Raw genomic sequence first — 19,127 nt, forward strand, 5'->3', positions numbered from 1 at the left:
CCCTCAAAAAAAAAAAAAATCTCTTGAAGATTTTCTTGTTTGTAAAAATAGTACCGTAAAGCAAATAAAGTTTTAACTAAAAAGTTAGGTTATAGCATTTATAACGAGTCATTAACGAGTTCGTTTGCCCATATAATCTTTAAGGAAATTGTGTGTAAACTTATTTGGCTTGCTGTCCCCTGGAGAGGGGCTCGATGAAGCAGCTTCAACTCGAGCTCTGATATACCCCCCGGGACTTGATATAGGATGATTACGAAGGGCAAGGTACCTAAGATGAAGGTGGAGTTTTGGGGAGGTGGAGGGATGCTGGAACAGCTACGACTGGAGAGAGGTAAGCAGCTGCTTATATACTCTGGCTGTTGATTGAAAGATTAGATGGGCTCGCTCCTCCCTAACTTACGTTAAGGAACTTCATATATAATTCCCCATTCAGATAAGTAAGTAAGTGTGTGCTTGGCCACATGGACAAAATTATTAAATAAAATACAGATTTCTTACGTTTAATTTAATTAGATTTCATTAAATATACATAGATTTCATTAAAGTTTAATTTAATTAAAAATTTCAATTCATTTTTCTGTTTGTTTTAAAATTCTGACCAACCCTGCCTGGCAACATTGTCTTAACCAATTGTGTTATTGCTTAGTTGGGGACACTTCATTTCCAGCGATTGTCGTTGACTTGATTGCAAATGATTGCAAAGATACTATTTAAACTGAACTGAGCTGGATTCAATGATGAACTGTCTTTAACTGAAAAATGAGTGTTTACGATTGTCATTTTGCATTATTGACACACTATTTTCCTAATTAATGCTGTTCAGTTGCTTTGACACAATATGTATTGTTAAAAGCGCTATATAAATAAAGGTGACTTGACTTTACTTGACTTGTTAAACAAAGAGTTAGGGGCGGGACTATCTGTTTCCCTGACCAACCTTTGGAGTGTTTTGTGAAACCTTTTGGAAACAGTCATTGTTTACAATACTGTTTTACGGCACTAATAGAGGTAGAAATACACAAGATAGATAGCCATGATTCAACTTTAAATACTGTAACTTCTCCCTAGTTTTACTTCTTCACGACTCCCGGTGGTACTGATTTGGGACCAAGTATGAAAACAACCTATATTTACTCTCATATTCCATGCTGTCAGCTGTCAGCATGAAGATCATAATTCTCTCCTTCTTGTTTGCTCTTTTTTGCCAAATACAGCTCTCCACTCTCTCATTCACTCCTTTAAAGGAGACCTCTGATGTCACCAAGTGAGATTTAAGACTCTGGATGAACAAAGAAGTCACAATGCATGACCCCTGAGGAGTAAAATTACAGTCATTTTCAGCTCTCCATCAGGTATCGGAAACTTCCTTGCCTCAGGCGTATTCATGTGTAATGACAACATGCTTTGAAATAAAGCCAAATGTCAGTTGTTTTGATGAGCGCATAGGATCAACATGCTATTTTTCTTTTTTCTTTTTTTTTAATCTGAATGTAATATACTTCTTTATATCTAAAGAATAGAGCAGAAAAAGATTATATTTAAAATAATTATATAACATTGAATGAATGAATGATGCATTTATACAGACATCTTATATAGACATTGACATCTTATATTAAATAATATGTTGTTTAGATGCTATATATCTTAATGCTTATATATCGTATAAATTACAGTTTACTAATGTTTACTCAAAAGAAAAATGAGGACATTTTTCAAATGCTTGAGTGTTTCCCATCATTCACAAGGGACCAACAGTGAGATCACACTAGTCCTCCACATGCCAGTCCTCATAAGGGTAGGCCAAGAGATGTAGCCACAGGAAGTTGTTGTGGATTCAGAGTTGAGTAAAAACAGGAAATGGATACAAGGGTGATGTTTAACTGTTGGAAACGTCCTTCATGTTGACACTTCTGTCTCCCCATGTTTCTGAGAGATTGCTGTCTCTGGGGCATTTTTTACATGACCTGTCACATCCTTTGCTGTTTAGTTTAGTTTTTTATAATCCTTTTTTTTCTGGGGTCAGTAATGGCGTGTTATTTGAGTTTGGTAGTTTTGCACATTGTCATTTTATGATTCTGAGTTTCTTGTGACTTTAATAAGGCACAGTATTTTATTAACTAGGCCATTATTATGCCTTACATCAGCCTGCTATATAAAGCACAGACAAAGAAAGAGAGGAAGGATGAAGGGGGTTTTGATACTGTAATACTCTGGATTTGGTAAAAGTAAACTCAGCCGCAGGTTTCAATGAATGTATTTTCCAACCCCCTGCAGGGGTGTACTCTGGGAAGAGTCTGAAGTAGATGATGGCAGGAGAGAGTTGGTGTACATATAAGAGAGAAATTACTAAGACTAAGCAAAAATGTCAGAGACACAGGTTTTTCATACAGTATATCACCACTGTTTTTACTCATCATTTAAAACATGTATTTCCTATAACCCTTCTGTGTCAAGTGTTACAGTTCTTAATTTTATATTAGCACCACTAGTACACAGATTTGTGAATATGTGATATGTAATGTAAATGTAATATTTAATTAAATAAATGTAATTTTTGTAAATTAATTAATTTTGTGTTATAAATATATGGAAATTTTTTTCTTAAAAAATTCTAGAAGATTTTTTTAGTCAGAACGCATTGTTTGTTTGCAATATTTGAGCTAAAGAAGGGAATTTACCATGAGACCAATGTTATCACTACCATTCAAAAATTTGGGGTTGGTGAGGTTTTTTTTTTTCATGTTTTTGAAATAAATCTATTATGTAATTTATTCCTTTGAGGGCAGAGCTGAATTTTACTTCACATGATCCAGAAATTATGTTCATTTTATGACATTTTTACTGACTCAAAAAAGAGAATGTAACACTGTTCAATTAGCATACACACTCTTTTTAATTAAAATGCACATGCTAATTAGCTGGTAATCCAGTTTTTCAGTTTTCTGCCTTTTCCCAGTGACAGGAGCTATACTTTTATGTGTGTCAGTAACATGGCCACTTATGCTGGGTACACACCATAAGATAATTTTGGGCCAATTTCTCCCCTTCCGACAATCCTAGGTAATGTCCCGATTATCTTGGTGGTTCTAAAGATTATTTTATCCGATTTTCCTGTGGTGTGAGGTGTGTTAAGAGTGACTGAATCTGCTTGGAAGAACGTCGGAGGCGCCCCGATCACGAATCGTAAATATTCAACATGTTGAATATTTACGATCAGAAATCCTGATGTGTGGGAGGAACATCGCGGCACACCACACAATATAGAAGCAAAACGGTTAAATCTAGGGTTTTTTGTTCTCATGTTTGTGGTCTCTCACATTTTGAAGATCTTATAAGATTTTAAAAATCTTTTAGTGTGTACCCAGCATTAAGTGAAGTGAAGTCAAGTCACCTTTATTTATATAGCGCTTTTAACAATACAGATTATGTCAAAGCAACTGAACAGCATTAATTAGGAAAATAGTGTGTCAATAATGCAAAATGACAATAGTAAACACTAATTTTTCAGTTAAAGACAGTTCATCATTGAATTCAGTGATGTCATCATCCAGCTCAGTTCAGTTTAAATAGTGTCTGTGCAATCATTTGCAATCAAGTCAACGATATCGCTGGAAATTAAGTGTCCCCAACTAAGCAAGCCAGAGGCGACATTAGGACATTAGTGGAATAACTTGCCGTAAAGGGACCAGACAGACACAACTAGTGCTGATAATCTCAAACTGGACAGATTTTAAGATTACAGTGCAAATAAATTAGGCTATCACTAGTATTAAACATGCATACATTTGCCTGTTTCATCTGATTGCTGTAGATGATAAATGACTAAAGTAAAAACGAGAACAGAAAATGAAAGTTTATAACTGAGGCAGATTTTTGTGTGTTTGTTTTTTGTATGGGTGGTTGGACAACTGTGTTTGCGAACGGCAAAATCAGTGGGAGCGGGTGTGGCTGGAAAACCGCAACTGCTCTTCCCCCCTCTTTTAGATCTTTTAGTCGATACACACAGCTGCTCTATTGGAATCACCTACATCACACACACACACACACACACAGACTCTGAGCTGTTCAGAAGCAGCCAGTAAGAAAGGAAGGAAGCAGGGGAAGTGGAAAAGGGGAGAGAGGGAGAGCGAGAGAGGGGGGCATGGGCACTCAAAGCATCGAATTGTCCCGAAACACTACGTCGTTCTCTGCCATTCTTACAGACTGCCGAGAAGCCATCACTTCAGGGGGGAGAGAGAGACAGGCAGACGTGCACACACTCATGCGTGTGACACCGGCATCAGGTGTGTGTCATGAATGCGTTATTGTATGTTATTTCACGGCGACAGCTGAGGTTTTATGGTTGTTATTAAAAAGTCTCTGAGCTGCGTGAAGTGCTGCGGTTTTTACCACAGATGTGTGAAAGGTCTGAGAAATGAGGCATAGCCAAACTGATGACAGAGTTAGTGCTCTCTCTCTCTCTCTCTTGCTTTTAGTCAACTAAGAGGTAACTAAAGTCTGTGTGCTTTCCTTCAATGGCTTTTTGTTTAGAGTCACAGTGTCGTGCTTTATTGTTTGGTGGATATTGCACTTTGTGGTCATTTTAATCACTTTTTTTCTTACAGTGACCTTTTAAAATGGGCGTACACTGGTGTGAGATTGTAGGAGGTCTGTTCAGGTTGTGATATTTGCGAGTAGAGAACAATAACGGACTTTTTTCCAGTCTTCTCCAGGCCCTTTGTAAACGTCGGCACAAGATAATCACAAGCTGATTTTATTAGCATGTCTCTCGGGGGTCATGTGGGGTAAAACTAAAGATAGATTTTGTACTCACAAGGCCTTATAAACCTTACTGTGCTGTTTGAATTTGAGCAGAACTTTAGACAAAAGATGTTATATGTGAGTTTTTGGTTTTTAGTAAATATTTTGGAAAATAATATGTATGTTTTATTTATTCAAATTAAATTGAGGCTTATCATATATATCAGCATTATGTTGGCCATTTGCCAGCTTTTTCGCTTCAATTTAGAAACATAGTTAGTGTTCACAGATACGAATAGTTGACTTTGATGATCTGATCTACAGTATTTATGAATGTTACACACAAAGAACCCTAAAAACATATCATGGTTTCCAGAAAAATGCAGCAGCTCAACAGTTTTTAACACTGATAATAATATGAAATATTAATTGGAAAAATATTTCACAATATTACTGTTATATTGTATTTTTCATCAAACTTTTGTGTGTTTGTGTGTGTTTCTGTACACAGATATGCAGTAGAAATACTCCCATGGCCTTTGATAGGAGATCAATAGTAGTGACACATACCTGAATAATTTTATATCACACATGAAGATGCAGCAATGGCCGCTGGGTTAATGTTATTCTTCTTGACTTCAAAATGTTCTAATTTTAATAAGTATAATATAATATATATATATATAAAATATAAAATTATATTAATTTTGAAGTATGAATACAAAACTCAAACAAAAGAAACAAAAAGACATTGTTTCAGCTTTCTGAGCGCTTCTCCTGGCTTTCACAAGAATTTTTCCTTACTGTAACTCATTGCAAAAACATTTCAAGTAAGAAGACAAAGGAAAAATAGGAGAAAAAAATTCCCATGTAGGATAAAGTAACAGTTTGGCTTGGCAGTAGTTCCTCTTAGCCTTATTTAGCCTTAAATTTGTACTTATGAGCAGCAATCTGGCTTTACTTTGTTCCCAGCTGGAAGCTATATATATATATATATGTTGTCATGCCATATGCCAGTAAAAACCAATTTTCCTGTCCTGTCAACTGTTATACTGTGCTCATAGCACGTGCTCTTCAATTGCATGCACAAATGCGGCAGTGTGCACTGTATATAATTTCATATTAAAGCGCAAATTAAACTACAAGCATGCAATGTCGTAGTTATGTTGTCAGATAAGCCATGAAGTTACCAAAAAGGCGATCAAAGCTGCCTTAAAACTGTGCATGCATGTAAGTATTTGTTATATATGAGTCACATTTAAGAACATATCTCTGAAATGCAGTGGTTTTCAAAACTGTCCTGGAGCAGCCCAGCACTGCCTCCCTCATCTAACACTCCCAATTCAACTGAAGTGAGTCAGAAAAGGTAAAGAGTTGTGAGAAAATACGATGCATGTCAGATCCGCGTAATGTTCAGCAGTGGCAGCGCTTAAAGCAGTCAAAATAACCTAATAACCAGCTGCTGTGATGCCTGTTAATCAAAGAACAAAAGAAAAGAGAGGAAATCAATATTCATCTGTATTTAATTTAGAATTTAGTGTTTGATAACTTTATTCAATTTCTGTATATTTCCTACTTGCTGAAGGTCACAAGTAGCTAAATATGACATTTATTATAATGGGTTTATGTGAAGCTTGTTTTAAGTTCACTTAAATTAGAATGTGTTATTTTTAAAAGTCTAATAAATGCTAACATTTTTAGCTCTCATTATATTGTAATGTTGAATGGCTATAGTCAATGCTTAAATATTAGGGGGAAAAACTATTTCATAGAGACATCAGATACTTGCCTTTGTAACAGAGGCCAGCAAGTAGGTGCCCCTGATCTCAGACTAGCGACTGATGCTAGAAGCTGCAATCTTTAGCCTCCTTGTTAGTGCGTCCACCTCCCATGCCGGAGACCTGGGTTCGAGACCCACTTGGAACAAGAACGAGGTGTGGCAGTGAGGACCCGGGAGAGAGGGATTACACAGGGGATTACAGATGGCATTAAAAAATATAAATGTGAAATTATTGCAATATAAAAGTATATTTAAAAACTTTAATGTTAGGTGGGAATAATTGCGATTAAGTTCAGAAAAAAATGTGCAATCAATTTTTCATAGAGACATCAGATACTTGCCTTTGTAACAGAGGCCAGCAAGTAGGTGCCCCTGATCTCAGACTAGCGACTGATGCTAGAAGCTGCAATCTTTAGCCTCCTTGTTAGTGCGTCCGCCTCCCATGCCGGAGACCTGGGTTCGAGACCCACTTGGAACAAGAACGAGTTGTGGCGGTCCGGAGAGAGGGATTACACAGGGATTACAGATGGCATTAAAAAATATAAATGTGAAATTATTGCAATATAAAAGTATATTTAAAAACTTTACTGTCTGAGTGTGAGCTGCTTCTGTTGTGATGCATATTAAGAGAACAATAGAAGGAAGCACACAACCAGGAGGTCCTAATCCCTCTTTCTTTTCCACACTTTATTTTCTGCTGCTGTTGGTCTTACAACTTGTCTCTCAAATGGCCTTGGGTAGGACTGCTGATGTAAACTGATGTTGAGCTTTATGGTAACATAATGTTGCATAATAGCACAGCAGGCAGTTTCTGAACTTTTTATGTCCCAATGGTTGGTTTTTGTTTAAACTAACAGATTTTGTTTAGTTTAAACTAACTAATTTTTTTTCTGTTTTTATATTGAAAGTCACATTAAAGTCCTGGAAAAATTTTACCATGCCATCATGATTTATTTTTGATACTTTTCAAATGCTTTTAATGTATACATTTTGTCTAATCATTATTTTAGACCCAGGCTTTATTAAGCTATGTAAAACATAAAAGTAAATATATAGATTATTACATTTTAAAAATTTTATTAAACTGAGCTGTATTGACAGGTATATATATATATATATATATATATATATATATAAATGCATAAATGTATATATATAAAATTGATCATGAATGCAAGTCCTCACATTTTCACCTGCAGATCTATTATTTTTCAGTATGTGGTTTTTGTGATTATGTAACCTCTAAAATCTGCCCATTTTCCTGTTGCTTGTCTCCAATTGTTTGTTGGGGTTTGCTGGCACATGCCCTCTGTCTTGCTTACTCACTTCTTGTGGTTTCCTCTCAGAAAGTGCTCAGGCGCTTCGTCACAACTGCAGCATGTAGGAGACGTGTTTGTTTTGGCACCTTCAGAAGGTTTAGCTTGAGTTGGCCTATGTGTCCTTAAATGTATTTTGAGTGGATTATATTTGATCCTGTACTGAATTTGTTTGAGAAACAGATGTTTGAGAAATAACCATGAAGAGAAATCTTTTCATATGGCGGCTCAGTTTTTTACATGGTTCTTTGTCTGAGTGTGAGCTGCTTCTGTTGTGATGCATATTAAGAGAACAATAGAAGGAAGCACACAACCAGGAGGTCCTAATCCCTCTTTCTTTTCCACACTTTATTTTCTGCTGCTGTTGGTCTTACAACTTGTCTCTCAAATGGCCTTGGGTAGGACTGCTGATGTAAACTGATGTTGAGTTTTATGGTAACATAATGTTGCATAATAGCACAGCAGGCAGTTTCTGAACTTTTTATGTCCCAATGGTTGGTTTTTGTTTAAACTAACAGATTTTGTTTAGTTTAAACTAACTACATTTTTTTCTGTTTTTATATTGAAAGTCACATTAAAGTCCTGGAAAAATTTTACCATGCCATCATGATTTATTTTTGATACTTTTCAAATGCTTTTAATGTATACATTTTGTCTAATCATTATTTTAGACCCAGGCTTTATTAAGCTATGTAAAACATAAAAGTAAATATATAGATTATTACATTTTAAAAATTTTATTAAACTGAGCTGTATTGACAGGTATGCTCTCACACACAAGGATTTTTTTCCTGGCAATGGAGCCACCAATACATAGACAAAAATGAAACTGTGGAACACAATAATAAAAATAATAAAAAATATATATAAAAAATATTTTTAGATCAGTTTTTATGCTAATTTCGACTGCCACTCATGATGTCATTTTTTGAAGTCATGCAAAAATTGTTAAAACCGTTTTTATTATTTTTTTCTTATTTATATTTTATGTTTGCAATGAAATTAGCTTTAGCAAGGCTATTTTATTCCAGAAATGTCCATCACTGTCATTTCCAAAATGCTATAAACATTGTTTGAGGTGTGGTATAAATTACGCTGCGTTGGAAATGTTCAACTTAGAGAAATAATGGTTAAATGTTGGAATTCTCATGAGATTGTATGTAAATACACTTTTGGAAATTGTAAGAAGACAAATTAAAAAAGCAAATGAAAGTGTGACTGTGAATATTGTTATAAGAAGGTTTATTCTCATTTCCCAGGGCCAGAAGCGTTACATTTGGAAGAAAACTGGGTTTTGGTTATATTGCCAAAAAGAAAATGATGCACACACAGTTGGATTTTTGTGTTTTCAAATTTGACATTATTGCTTTATAATTTATGCCTCAGGTGTGTCACCACCCGTCGTGTCAGGACCTTAGAGACGGCAGCCCCCTTCACCTCTGTGAGTTATGTGACTCAAACTGCCATCCCGTTGCCCGAGACGGCATGCTCTTTGATAGGCACCCACGGTTTGACCTGCAACCACAAGGTAAAGCTCTCAAGATGAGCATGACACTTAGCATTGAATGTGTAAAGGTTAATTATTATTACAATCTTCTGGCAGGATGTTAGTGTTGCCTCACTTCCTCTCCCCCACAGGTTCCATCCTGGCCCGGAACGTGTCCACTCGTTCCTGTCCACCTCGCACCGGTCTCCCCTCTGACATGGAGGACGGAGAGGATGGATACTCTGACCTAGGGTCAGTTCTTTTTCACATTTATCCCTCCATTATTACATTCATTATGGGCTCTTAAGTTTCACTAATGTTTGTATAATGAAAGAGGAAGTCTGTGTACTTTCCAGTGGCGTCATCCACTGGAGAACATCTGGGATGGGACTATCTATTCCTTTGGATGGTCAAACTACTTTAGGAAATGTCCAAATGGAACAGAGAGTGTAAATCTGACCTTTTGAGCTTGAGCGAATTGGTAACCTTATAAATGAATGGGTACAAGCTGTGTTTTTGGCAGGCTTCCTGAAACAATGTGAGTTACGCCATTAATTCGATTTGAAAGGCTAAGTAGCTTTAGCTTACAACACGTCTGATATTTGCTTGTTACGCACATGGGGGGATTTCACTAAGAATTAATTACAACTACTAAATTAGTCTAGTACACAAGTCACTAAAACAAATATGTAAATAAGGTAACAAATAGGGGGCCGGCACCCACTAGAGGACCTAAGTACACTTCCAAGAGGGCCGCAGAATGGCTTAAAATGATTTAAAATAAGACAAAGCAATTTACAACAAGCTGAAATATCTAAAAATCATCTTAAATCATATTTCTTTTTTATTTCTAGACATGGAAAAATCATGTACAATTAATAAAATGATTTAAATGATTTTGTGATTACACTGTAATCACAAAAAAAGTGTAAGAACAATTCAGTTATTGGAATTATGAAATAAGTCATTTAAATCTTTTATAATGAATGTATATTTAAAAAAATTAAATACATTATCAAGTTCAATTTGTGAATAAAAATAATATTAAAAACACTGTAATCACAAAAAAAGTGTAAGAACAATTCAGTTATTGGAATTATGAAATAAAAGTTTGGAACTATACTGACCTAATTTGCACCGGTACAGTTCCTAGTTTTGACGTTATAGAGGATGCCGCAGACTACCTCATTCTGGCATACTTTGTCAGAACCACACAGCGTTGGCTAAATCACCTCTTTAAAATGCTAAAATGTAACTCTTCTGCAGCATAGTCTCTAATAATGCTCTTGTCCCTGATTTGATCACCATTTGTGATCAAATGCCTTATCCTCTTGCACCATTCATGTATTACTGCTACTATAATCAATAGAAAATGTAAACATTAATCTAGTTTTGGTAAAATTCAGTTCACTGCCCATTTTTTTTGGATGGCAGTAGTGCGTTGTTGTGCCAGGCACATTATGCTGACTTTTTTAAACAAGGTATAATCTTTAATAAAGGTGGGTGGTTTGTGCTGAAAAGAATGACAGTGACTTAATTTAAATACCTGTGCTTGATTAAACTAGATTATGGTTAGTGAAAAAGACACCATGGCATTTCTTGTAGGTTCAGTCATTATTTTCTTTTCTTTTTGTGCTTCTCAGGGATCGCAGGAGTGGAGGAATGAAACTGGTTAAAAAGAAGACCAGACGCCGACACACAGATGTAAGAGAAGAATTAGAATTCTGACTTTTATTAAGTCTGTGTACTGCTTTTCTGTCTCAAACAAATGATTTAGTTTTGCAGGCAAGATTTTGAGACTTGATGTACCTCTGAGTCAGTACTAAAGCATAAGCTGATTGTCCATTCTTCACTCCTGCAGGACCCCAGCAAGGAGTGCTTTACTCTGAAGTTTGACCTAAATATTGAGGTCAGCATGGAGATCGTCCCAGCTGTGAAGAAGAAAACCTTGAGGTGATTTTGTGTTTGAACCCCTAGGTGGTGCAATAAACAAATCTGTGCATTTAGAATCATGGTTAGCTTTGTGTTTCAGAGAAGTCCTGGGAGCTGTGTTTGAAAGAAAAGGCATTGAGCTGTCACGGGTCAACCTGTTCCTAGATCAGTCCAATACCCCACTTTCACTGGGATTTGAAGCCTACCGCTTTGGTGGCCACTACCTCAGAGTACGAGGTAATGCCCTGCTGCCTTCTAAGCAATACTATGAAATCAACAGACAGGACTCTGTCTATATTGGCTAGTAATCAAATTCAAAACAGTTGTATCTCAGAACTCAGATTCAGAACAGTTGTATCTGATTACAGTAGCTCTTCACTCATTTTAGGTCAACAGTAAGGAGTGAAGGAAAAGTTATTGTACATTTGACATTATATTTGTATTGTTTTTCAGTACATTTACTGGTACTCCAGGAACCATTTCTAATGACTAAATCAAAAACTATTATAATCTGAATGGATTTTGAAAGTTTGAATATGTGATTTGGTGAGCTGGAGCATTGAAGCATTTTAACAGAGAGAAGGATCGTTTTATACTGATGCGTTATTTTCTTTTCAATTTATTTTAAATCAGCATGTCATGATTTAGAAGTTTCTGTAACCGCATGATGAGAAAAATACTGTATGATTTAGACTTTTACACTTGAAATGGTCATAGAACTTTTTACCTTTGCATTTCTTACATTTACATTTACGCATTTGGCATAGGCTTTTATCCAAAGCAACCTACAGTGTATTCAAGATATAAAGTTCATACATTCCCTCAGAATGAAATCCATGACCTTGGTGTTTCTAGCACCATGCTTAACTGTTTGAGCTCCGGAAAATATAATTAAAATATTTTATGCAATAAAAAGCTATTTGTTGAAATAATACATACATCAAACAGAGTTGGAAGCATAAAATTCTCTAGATCTTATGATTTGAGAATGACCCAAAGAACAGTCTGACCTTACAAAGTAATTAAAATGGTCAATATTAAATAATTCTATGAATGAATTTCTGTATCATTTATCAACAGGAGAATTTATCAGAAATTAGATAAATTCATGAGACATTATCACAGTGCATTAAAGTACAATTGTGTGTGTGTGTGTGCGCACAGCTCGACCAGGAGAGGAGCTGAGGGTGGAGAGGTGTGTGAAAGACCCCCGTTCTCTCAGTCTGCCCACCATGAGGTCCTCTAGCACACGTAGTTCCTCTACTGACCGAGCAGAGCACGGCTCTCTGGGACGCCGAGAGGCAGCAGACCTGCTAGTTGGCCTGGTAGGTCACTCTCTCTATATAAGAGAGACCGGGGCTAGTTGTCACAAGGGCTTTGTCCTTTTTTTTATTGTTTTGTTTCTTTTACTGTTTAGATTTTATTGAAAAGACTTGATAACAAGTTCCACGGTGACAGCTTACCCTATTTAGTGTGACGACATGCCCTACAATGTGTTCAGTGAACACTATTTTATTTCTTGGGCATTAAAAGATTAAATGTTTGATTGCTTTTTGCCAGGATACACTACCATTCAAAAGTTTGAGCTTTTTAATGTTTTTGAAAAAAGTCTCTTATGCTTACCAAGGCTGCATAAACAAAAGTACAGTAAAAACACTAATATTGTAACATATAATTAAAATTTAAACTGTTTTCTAATTTCTAGTTTAATATGCTTTAAAATGTAATTTATTCCTGTGATGGCAAAGCTGAATTTTCATCATAATTATTCCAGTCTTCAGTGTCACATGATCCTTCAGAAATCGTTCTAATATGACGATTTGGTGCCCAAAAAACATTTATTATTATTATTAATGTTGAAAACAGTTGCGCTGCTTAATACCCTTTTCCATGATTCTTTGACGAATAGAACGTTTATTTTAAATCAATTTTTTGTAACATTGTAAAAGTCTTTGCTGTCACATTTGATTAATCTAAGGCATCCTTGATGAATAAATAATTTCTTTAAAAAATAAAATAAAATAATCCTACTTACCCCAAACTTTTGATCAGTAGTGTATGTGCCTATATAGAAGAAGATTTTCAAAAAATAACATAACCTTTAGAAATATTCTCTAGAGCAGTGTTTCCCAACCTTTTTTCAGTCGCGGCACCCTTTGGAAATTTTAACAAACTTGTGGCACCCTACAACATTAATTTTGTCACAATATTTGAATTTCTAACTTCGATATGATAATTTGAACAGAATAGATATTCGGTACAACAGGGAAGAACTGCAGAATATAATGTCATATATAATGTCATACAGATATTTTTAATATTATTTAAAAAATGTGTAATCAGTAGGCTAATTTCTAATGAAGAGACCAATTTATATGACAGATTTTAATGTAGGCTTTTATACATATGTAAACATTATTTAATTACCATTATAACTACCTATCTCACAAATTTTTGCTCACTCAGTGTTTTTTTAATTTTACAGTGGGGTGATTTTGGTGCAGTAGCACGAGATAGCTTGATTTCAAACTTTGAATTGAATAAAAAATGACAAGAAAGCAGTCAGTAATAAAATAAGAACAAATAAAGAAATTAATAATGATAGCACAAATAAAAAATAACGTCTTAGCTAACGTTAATAGCTTTTTAGTTTTTCAGGTAGGTCTAACAGTACGGTTAAGATATTTTAAAAATGTTTTATTTTTTTTAACCAATTATCCAAATAATGTTTAGTCCTAGAAAGCTATTATTATCAGAACACGCGAGCATAACATAGCGGTTAGCAGATCAATGAATGAGAGGGCAGCGTTACCAGAATTGCCCATATATCACACCCTGTTACAACACAGTAGGGCTATTGCAGACAGAAACAATTCTGTACTACATCGATGTTTCCTGTCGGCTCAATTTTTGAGTGGACTTTGCTGTTCTGATTCGCATGAACGGTATACGAGTGGAGCGACTGAGTGGAGCGCACACGCATAGAGCGGGATAATACACAGAGTGTCACACCACGTGAAAGTGAATCCTGAGCGGTGAACTAATTTTCGGCAGCCGGAATTTCGGTGTATCTCTAATTATTGGTGACATCAGAAATGGATATTATATAATAGATGCTCTTTTGAACATTTTAGCAATTTAAAAATATAAAAAATATATTTTTTACACGGCACCCCTGCTCTCGACAGACGGCACCCCGGTTGGGAAACACTGCTCTAGAGTTAAACATTTGACAACTAGCCCCCATCTCCCCTTTCTCTTTGTCACTCTCTTGTCCATTCTAGCATTTCTATCACTTCCAGTTTTTACTGTTCTTGTAGTAATGTATAGTATATGATTTTTCTCATCTGAAACCCGACAATTTCACCCATTGTGCAAACATGTTTTGTGAAACATAATTACAATAAATGTTTTTTCCAAAGTCAATGTTTTTAAGTGCTTACCGCAAACCCGGTGAACAACTGACTCATTGTTTTATGGCAATCTTGTGTTGCCACCTGTTACTAATTCCCGGTATATCTCTCAGTTAGTGACTGCAAGGTTTCTAAACCAGCCTGCCTTTATTTAGGATCATATCAGAGATACGTTCAGGGTTGAGTTTGTTTGAATATAGGGATGTGTCTCGGAAATCCTGATAGTGCCGCCAAATGACTTGACTTCCACATAAGCAGCATGTGCCAGCCTGAGTATTCAAGCTCAAAATCAAACAAAGAAACCTTCCCAATAAAGCAAACACATCCTTTTGATGAAGCACATTTCAATCCTATGAAATTTTGAATGTGTTTTTAGGCCTGTGCTGAAATGAGCAAAGTTCAAAGCTCATGAGATTTTATTTCCTTGTGACTGTCCAAAAGTTCTGTCCGCTTCATCAGCAGTTCAGTGGAGCACAAGGTTAACCAATTTCACCCAGGATGTCCGTGATGGAAAATCCTGTTGAATTAGTTTGAACGATTGGCTCCTTGTTGTAAACAATATATATATTTTTTTTTTCAACAGGAAAGACAGAATTTTTGTTTTTTTTCTCGGATTCTGAAATTCAGCTAAATGTATTTGTACTCATTCAGTTCTCATACATACTGATCCTGTTTCAGCTCGGATTGATGTGATTTGTAATGACAGGTGCAGTTTGCTCTGAAGATATAATGCAGCAGTGATGTTTCTGTACTGTAAGGTTGCTTTTACTGTACTGAGGTCAGATGTGTGCTAACCATAACTAGCCATAAAAGTGATTGTCAAGCCATAGAGAAATGATAAGATAGAGCCATACAGCCGGTTAATACCATCTGGAGAGGCAGTGGTGTGTGTGATCTCACTGAAAGACGGCACAAAGCAGAACAGATTGGCCAAGGAAAAGTGTCAGGAGTGTCGCTCCACCTTCCATCAGCATTGGCACCGAGGTCAAAGGTCAAATCAGAAGACTGATGCTTAAGCAGAGAGATACACGTGGAACAACACAGGAAGACAGAGAAGAGCAAGTTAGAAGTTTTGAAGGACTTTTGAGGTGAATTTGAGTACAGTCATCATCCATGATGTTTCTTTTTTCGACCATGACTCAAAACTACAAGAACTTTGAAGAGGAATAAATCATTCACAAGGCATACCAGATCTACTGGAACTACTCCATCCAGACCTTTACGTCTTACATCTTTTTGCATGATAGAGAAACCCGTGCCAGCGTGGAAATGCTGAATTTTCGTCAGAGGACATGGAATGTACCCAGCATGCCAACTTTACCAGAGGTTCCAGGTGGAATGCTGATCCACTACAGTTCTCTGAATGAGCTTCCCCAGATTCATACCCATAGACCTCGTACTACGGGGTTGGTGGCTGCCCGCGTACAGCGCTTCGAAGCTGGAGACGTGCCACCTCTGAGCCCCATGCCTGTGGCTACACCAACTCCTCCTAACAGCCCCATGTATCCCCCGGGAGATACTAAACAAGGGATCAAGGTATCTATGCATTATACGGGTTTAATATTGGTCTCAAATCCTCTAGGTTCAGGAGAAGACTGTGGTTTATTTTCTCTAAAAAATGTCAGGTAACCAAAAAAAAATGTGCTTCATGTGGCAGCATCTAAATTAACTGCTTATATTGTATATTAGTGTTTAATACAAAGTAATTTCATAAAAGTCAGGTACTGTAGAAATAGCCAATTAAAGGCTCATTAAATGATACTGTATGTATCCTCTTTTTATGATGAGAAGGGTCAATCATCTTTTTATACACTGTAATATTATTCCAAATAGCTAAATTAATATATTATATAAGATCTATATGAAATTGACAATTTTTATGTTGTAATTCCCTTTATGTCACAAGGTCATTATCTTTTGTGGGAAACAGCAAGTTAAACTATCTCTTTTGTTATCTTTATGCAGTATCATATGATTAGAAGCATGTTACTTAATGGGGAAATCTGGGTAAATGTGTAACAATGTACAGAAGCACCTGGAAAGTTTAACTCTTGCTGGCCTAAGTGTTTCTTTATTTCTGTATGTGTAAAATGTGCCTCGTCTTCTGTGCCTACATATTGTGGATGTTCTGCAAGCAATATCACATGAGTAAAAAGTGCTTTTACACAAAATAACATACATTTTAAATACAACACAGATAGCTATTTTGCATATTTTTTTCTTTGCAAGCAATATAATATCAAATAGGCCTAATATTCAGCAAATTCTATCCCAATAAGATTTAAGAAGATGACAGAGAGATCAGCAGAGAGATCTTGCTTTCCTTACCTGATCTCAGTGTTGGTTTTGGACAGTTCAAAGAGAGTCTCAGCAAAATGCAAATTAGGCCATTATGCAAATTGTGCAAGCACCTAATTAGTCACAATCACTTAAGTTAACTTTGGACTTGTCACAAAGTGAAGAATTGTGTGCTGTGCCTCAGATAACAGGACCCCAAATGTGTTTATATTCACAGTGCATTTTTAACACTTATCGGATCACTTGTTCAACTATCATAAGATGTTTTTCTATTTTAAATTTGAAGTGTGTGTGTTAAAACATTTCACTCAGAAATTATAATTTAGAGATCATTCACTTGCCCATAATGTTGTTCCAGATCTGTATGTCTTTTTTTTTCTTTTGTGGAACACAAAATTAGATATTTTGAAGAATGTTTAAACTGTTTTTGTCCATACAAATTATTTAAAAAATAATAACAAAGGTTCTTTATTGACATCAAGGGTTCCATGAAGAACTTTTAACATCCACAGAACCTTTCCATTGCACAAAGGTTCTTTACAGTGGAAAAAGTTTTCAAAATTTTTTTGGGGGGAACCAAAAAAAAACAAAAACACTTTGGAACCTTTATTTTTAAGAGTGCACAGTGAAAGGCAATGGGGTCCAAACAACAATGAACCCCATTTCATTTAATGGACCAAAAAACCACATGTATTTTTCCAAATATATTCTATGTTGTTCCACAGAAGCCATACAGGGTTTGGAACAATGTGAGAGTGTGTACATTTTTGGATGAAGAAGTCTCCTTTTAATATGCAGGAACAACAAAAAGTGAGCCATTTATAGATTGACTTCCCCTAAAAGTATAAACCCTGTGGTGCTGTTTGAGCATCCAGACTAGCTGACTAGGCAACATTGGCGCAACCAATGACCAATTTGTCCTACCAAACTGATTCGGAAAATATCCATACTGTTTAAAAAGAAAAAGAAAAAGCTTTGCCTGCATCAAGCATTCCCTTTCACAGCAGATGTGCATTAAACACTGTTTTGCAGTCAGCTCATGTCACTCGTTCAGTGCTGTTGATTTTAAAGGGAGCCGCTGCTAGGATCGGTTGTTTGAGGTAGTTGAGGTAGCAGAAGGAGCTCCTCCTCCCCTGCTCCTTTCCCCTCTCTTCCTGCTCACACAATAGGAGGGCAGGATTCTGCAGTTACTATGACATCCGGCCAGCCCTCCTCAGCAATGCAGCGGTCTACCGTTCAGTCCTCTCAGCCTCCTTCAGGTTCACTCGCATGCACATAGCAAGCCGACGAGCCTGTAGAAGTGGATTTGAATGCACTAGTCCTTTGACATCAATGTAGCTTTTGTGAGGGTGCAGGAGGGAAGCAGGTTGTAGGAGATTCATTCTGGGAGCAGCATGGGCCTGGCTCTCTTTTGATGCCGTGCAATGCTGTGGACCGCCTTGGAAATGCCTCTGACATCTACGGTGAGCTTGTTATTGCTTGTCTTTTGTGTTTGACACTTTGGCTTTGTCTGCATGGTTCGTATGAACAATTTTTTTAATCAAATATGAACGTTCAAAGAGCATCTGTCTGGGAATTGATAGGGAAAATGTTGCCTGCAGCGCTTGTATTGCTCTTTCTAATCGAACTCCCAGATTTCTTAATAAATATAACAAATATAATGGTTTCATCAAGCATACTGGCTAATTTTAAAAGTGATTTTGGTAGCGGATGAGACTAAATCTACTTTTTGGCATGGTTAAGTGTATACAGAAGTCTCTGTGATAACTCTTGGAAATATAATATCATCACATGTTGTCTGGGCGCAGTGTTGACTTTGTGTTCCTCAGAGTGAAACCGACCAAACAAATGAGTCAAACAGGTTCTCCCAATGGACATAGACCAAGACAATGTCAGCTTGTCATCTTTGAAGGATGACTTTAATTAGTTTTCTGCAGCCAGTACTGTCTGTCAAATGTAGCAAGTAGGGGAGCACTGATTGCTCAATGCTTTTCAGAGATCTGATGAGTGAATTTCTCTGATCAAAGCTAAGAACATTTTGAGTTGATCTAGAAATGTTTATCAATCTGGGTAAGCAACAAATGGGCTTTTGTCTTCATCATGAGGTCCATCTTGGGCACAGAACATTCTGTCTGTTAAGAAACATTGGCATTGTCCCA

At 36.3% G+C, this 19,127-nt stretch overlaps 1 protein-coding gene across 4 annotated transcripts in view; it reads left to right on the plus strand.

Moving 5' to 3' along the window:
• plekhg5a (pleckstrin homology domain containing, family G (with RhoGef domain) member 5a) overlaps positions 1-19,127 on the plus strand; it is a 45,356-nt gene that overhangs the window by 12,151 nt on the left and 14,078 nt on the right. For 2 of the 4 annotated variants that reach the window (XM_016293666.1, XM_016293591.1), the window contains exons 3-8: positions 9,226-9,367; positions 9,478-9,577; positions 10,969-11,029; positions 11,187-11,278; positions 11,358-11,494; positions 12,422-12,582. In XM_016293666.1, coding sequence (XP_016149152.1) covers positions 9,226-9,367; positions 9,478-9,577; positions 10,969-11,029; positions 11,187-11,278; positions 11,358-11,494; positions 12,422-12,582 — 693 coding nt within the window. Of the gene's footprint in view, positions 1-1,214; positions 1,353-4,159; positions 4,287-9,225; positions 9,368-9,477; positions 9,578-10,968; positions 11,030-11,186; positions 11,279-11,357; positions 11,495-12,421; positions 12,583-19,127 lie in introns of those variants that run through there. The other 2 variants (XM_016293827.1, XM_016293755.1) reach the window with 2 other exon arrangements.

This window comes from Sinocyclocheilus grahami, unplaced genomic scaffold (genome assembly GCF_001515645.1).
Source record: "Sinocyclocheilus grahami isolate Dianchi unplaced genomic scaffold, SAMN03320097.WGS_v1.1 scaffold2.1, whole genome shotgun sequence".
NCBI lineage: Eukaryota > Metazoa > Chordata > Actinopteri > Cypriniformes > Cyprinidae > Sinocyclocheilus > Sinocyclocheilus grahami.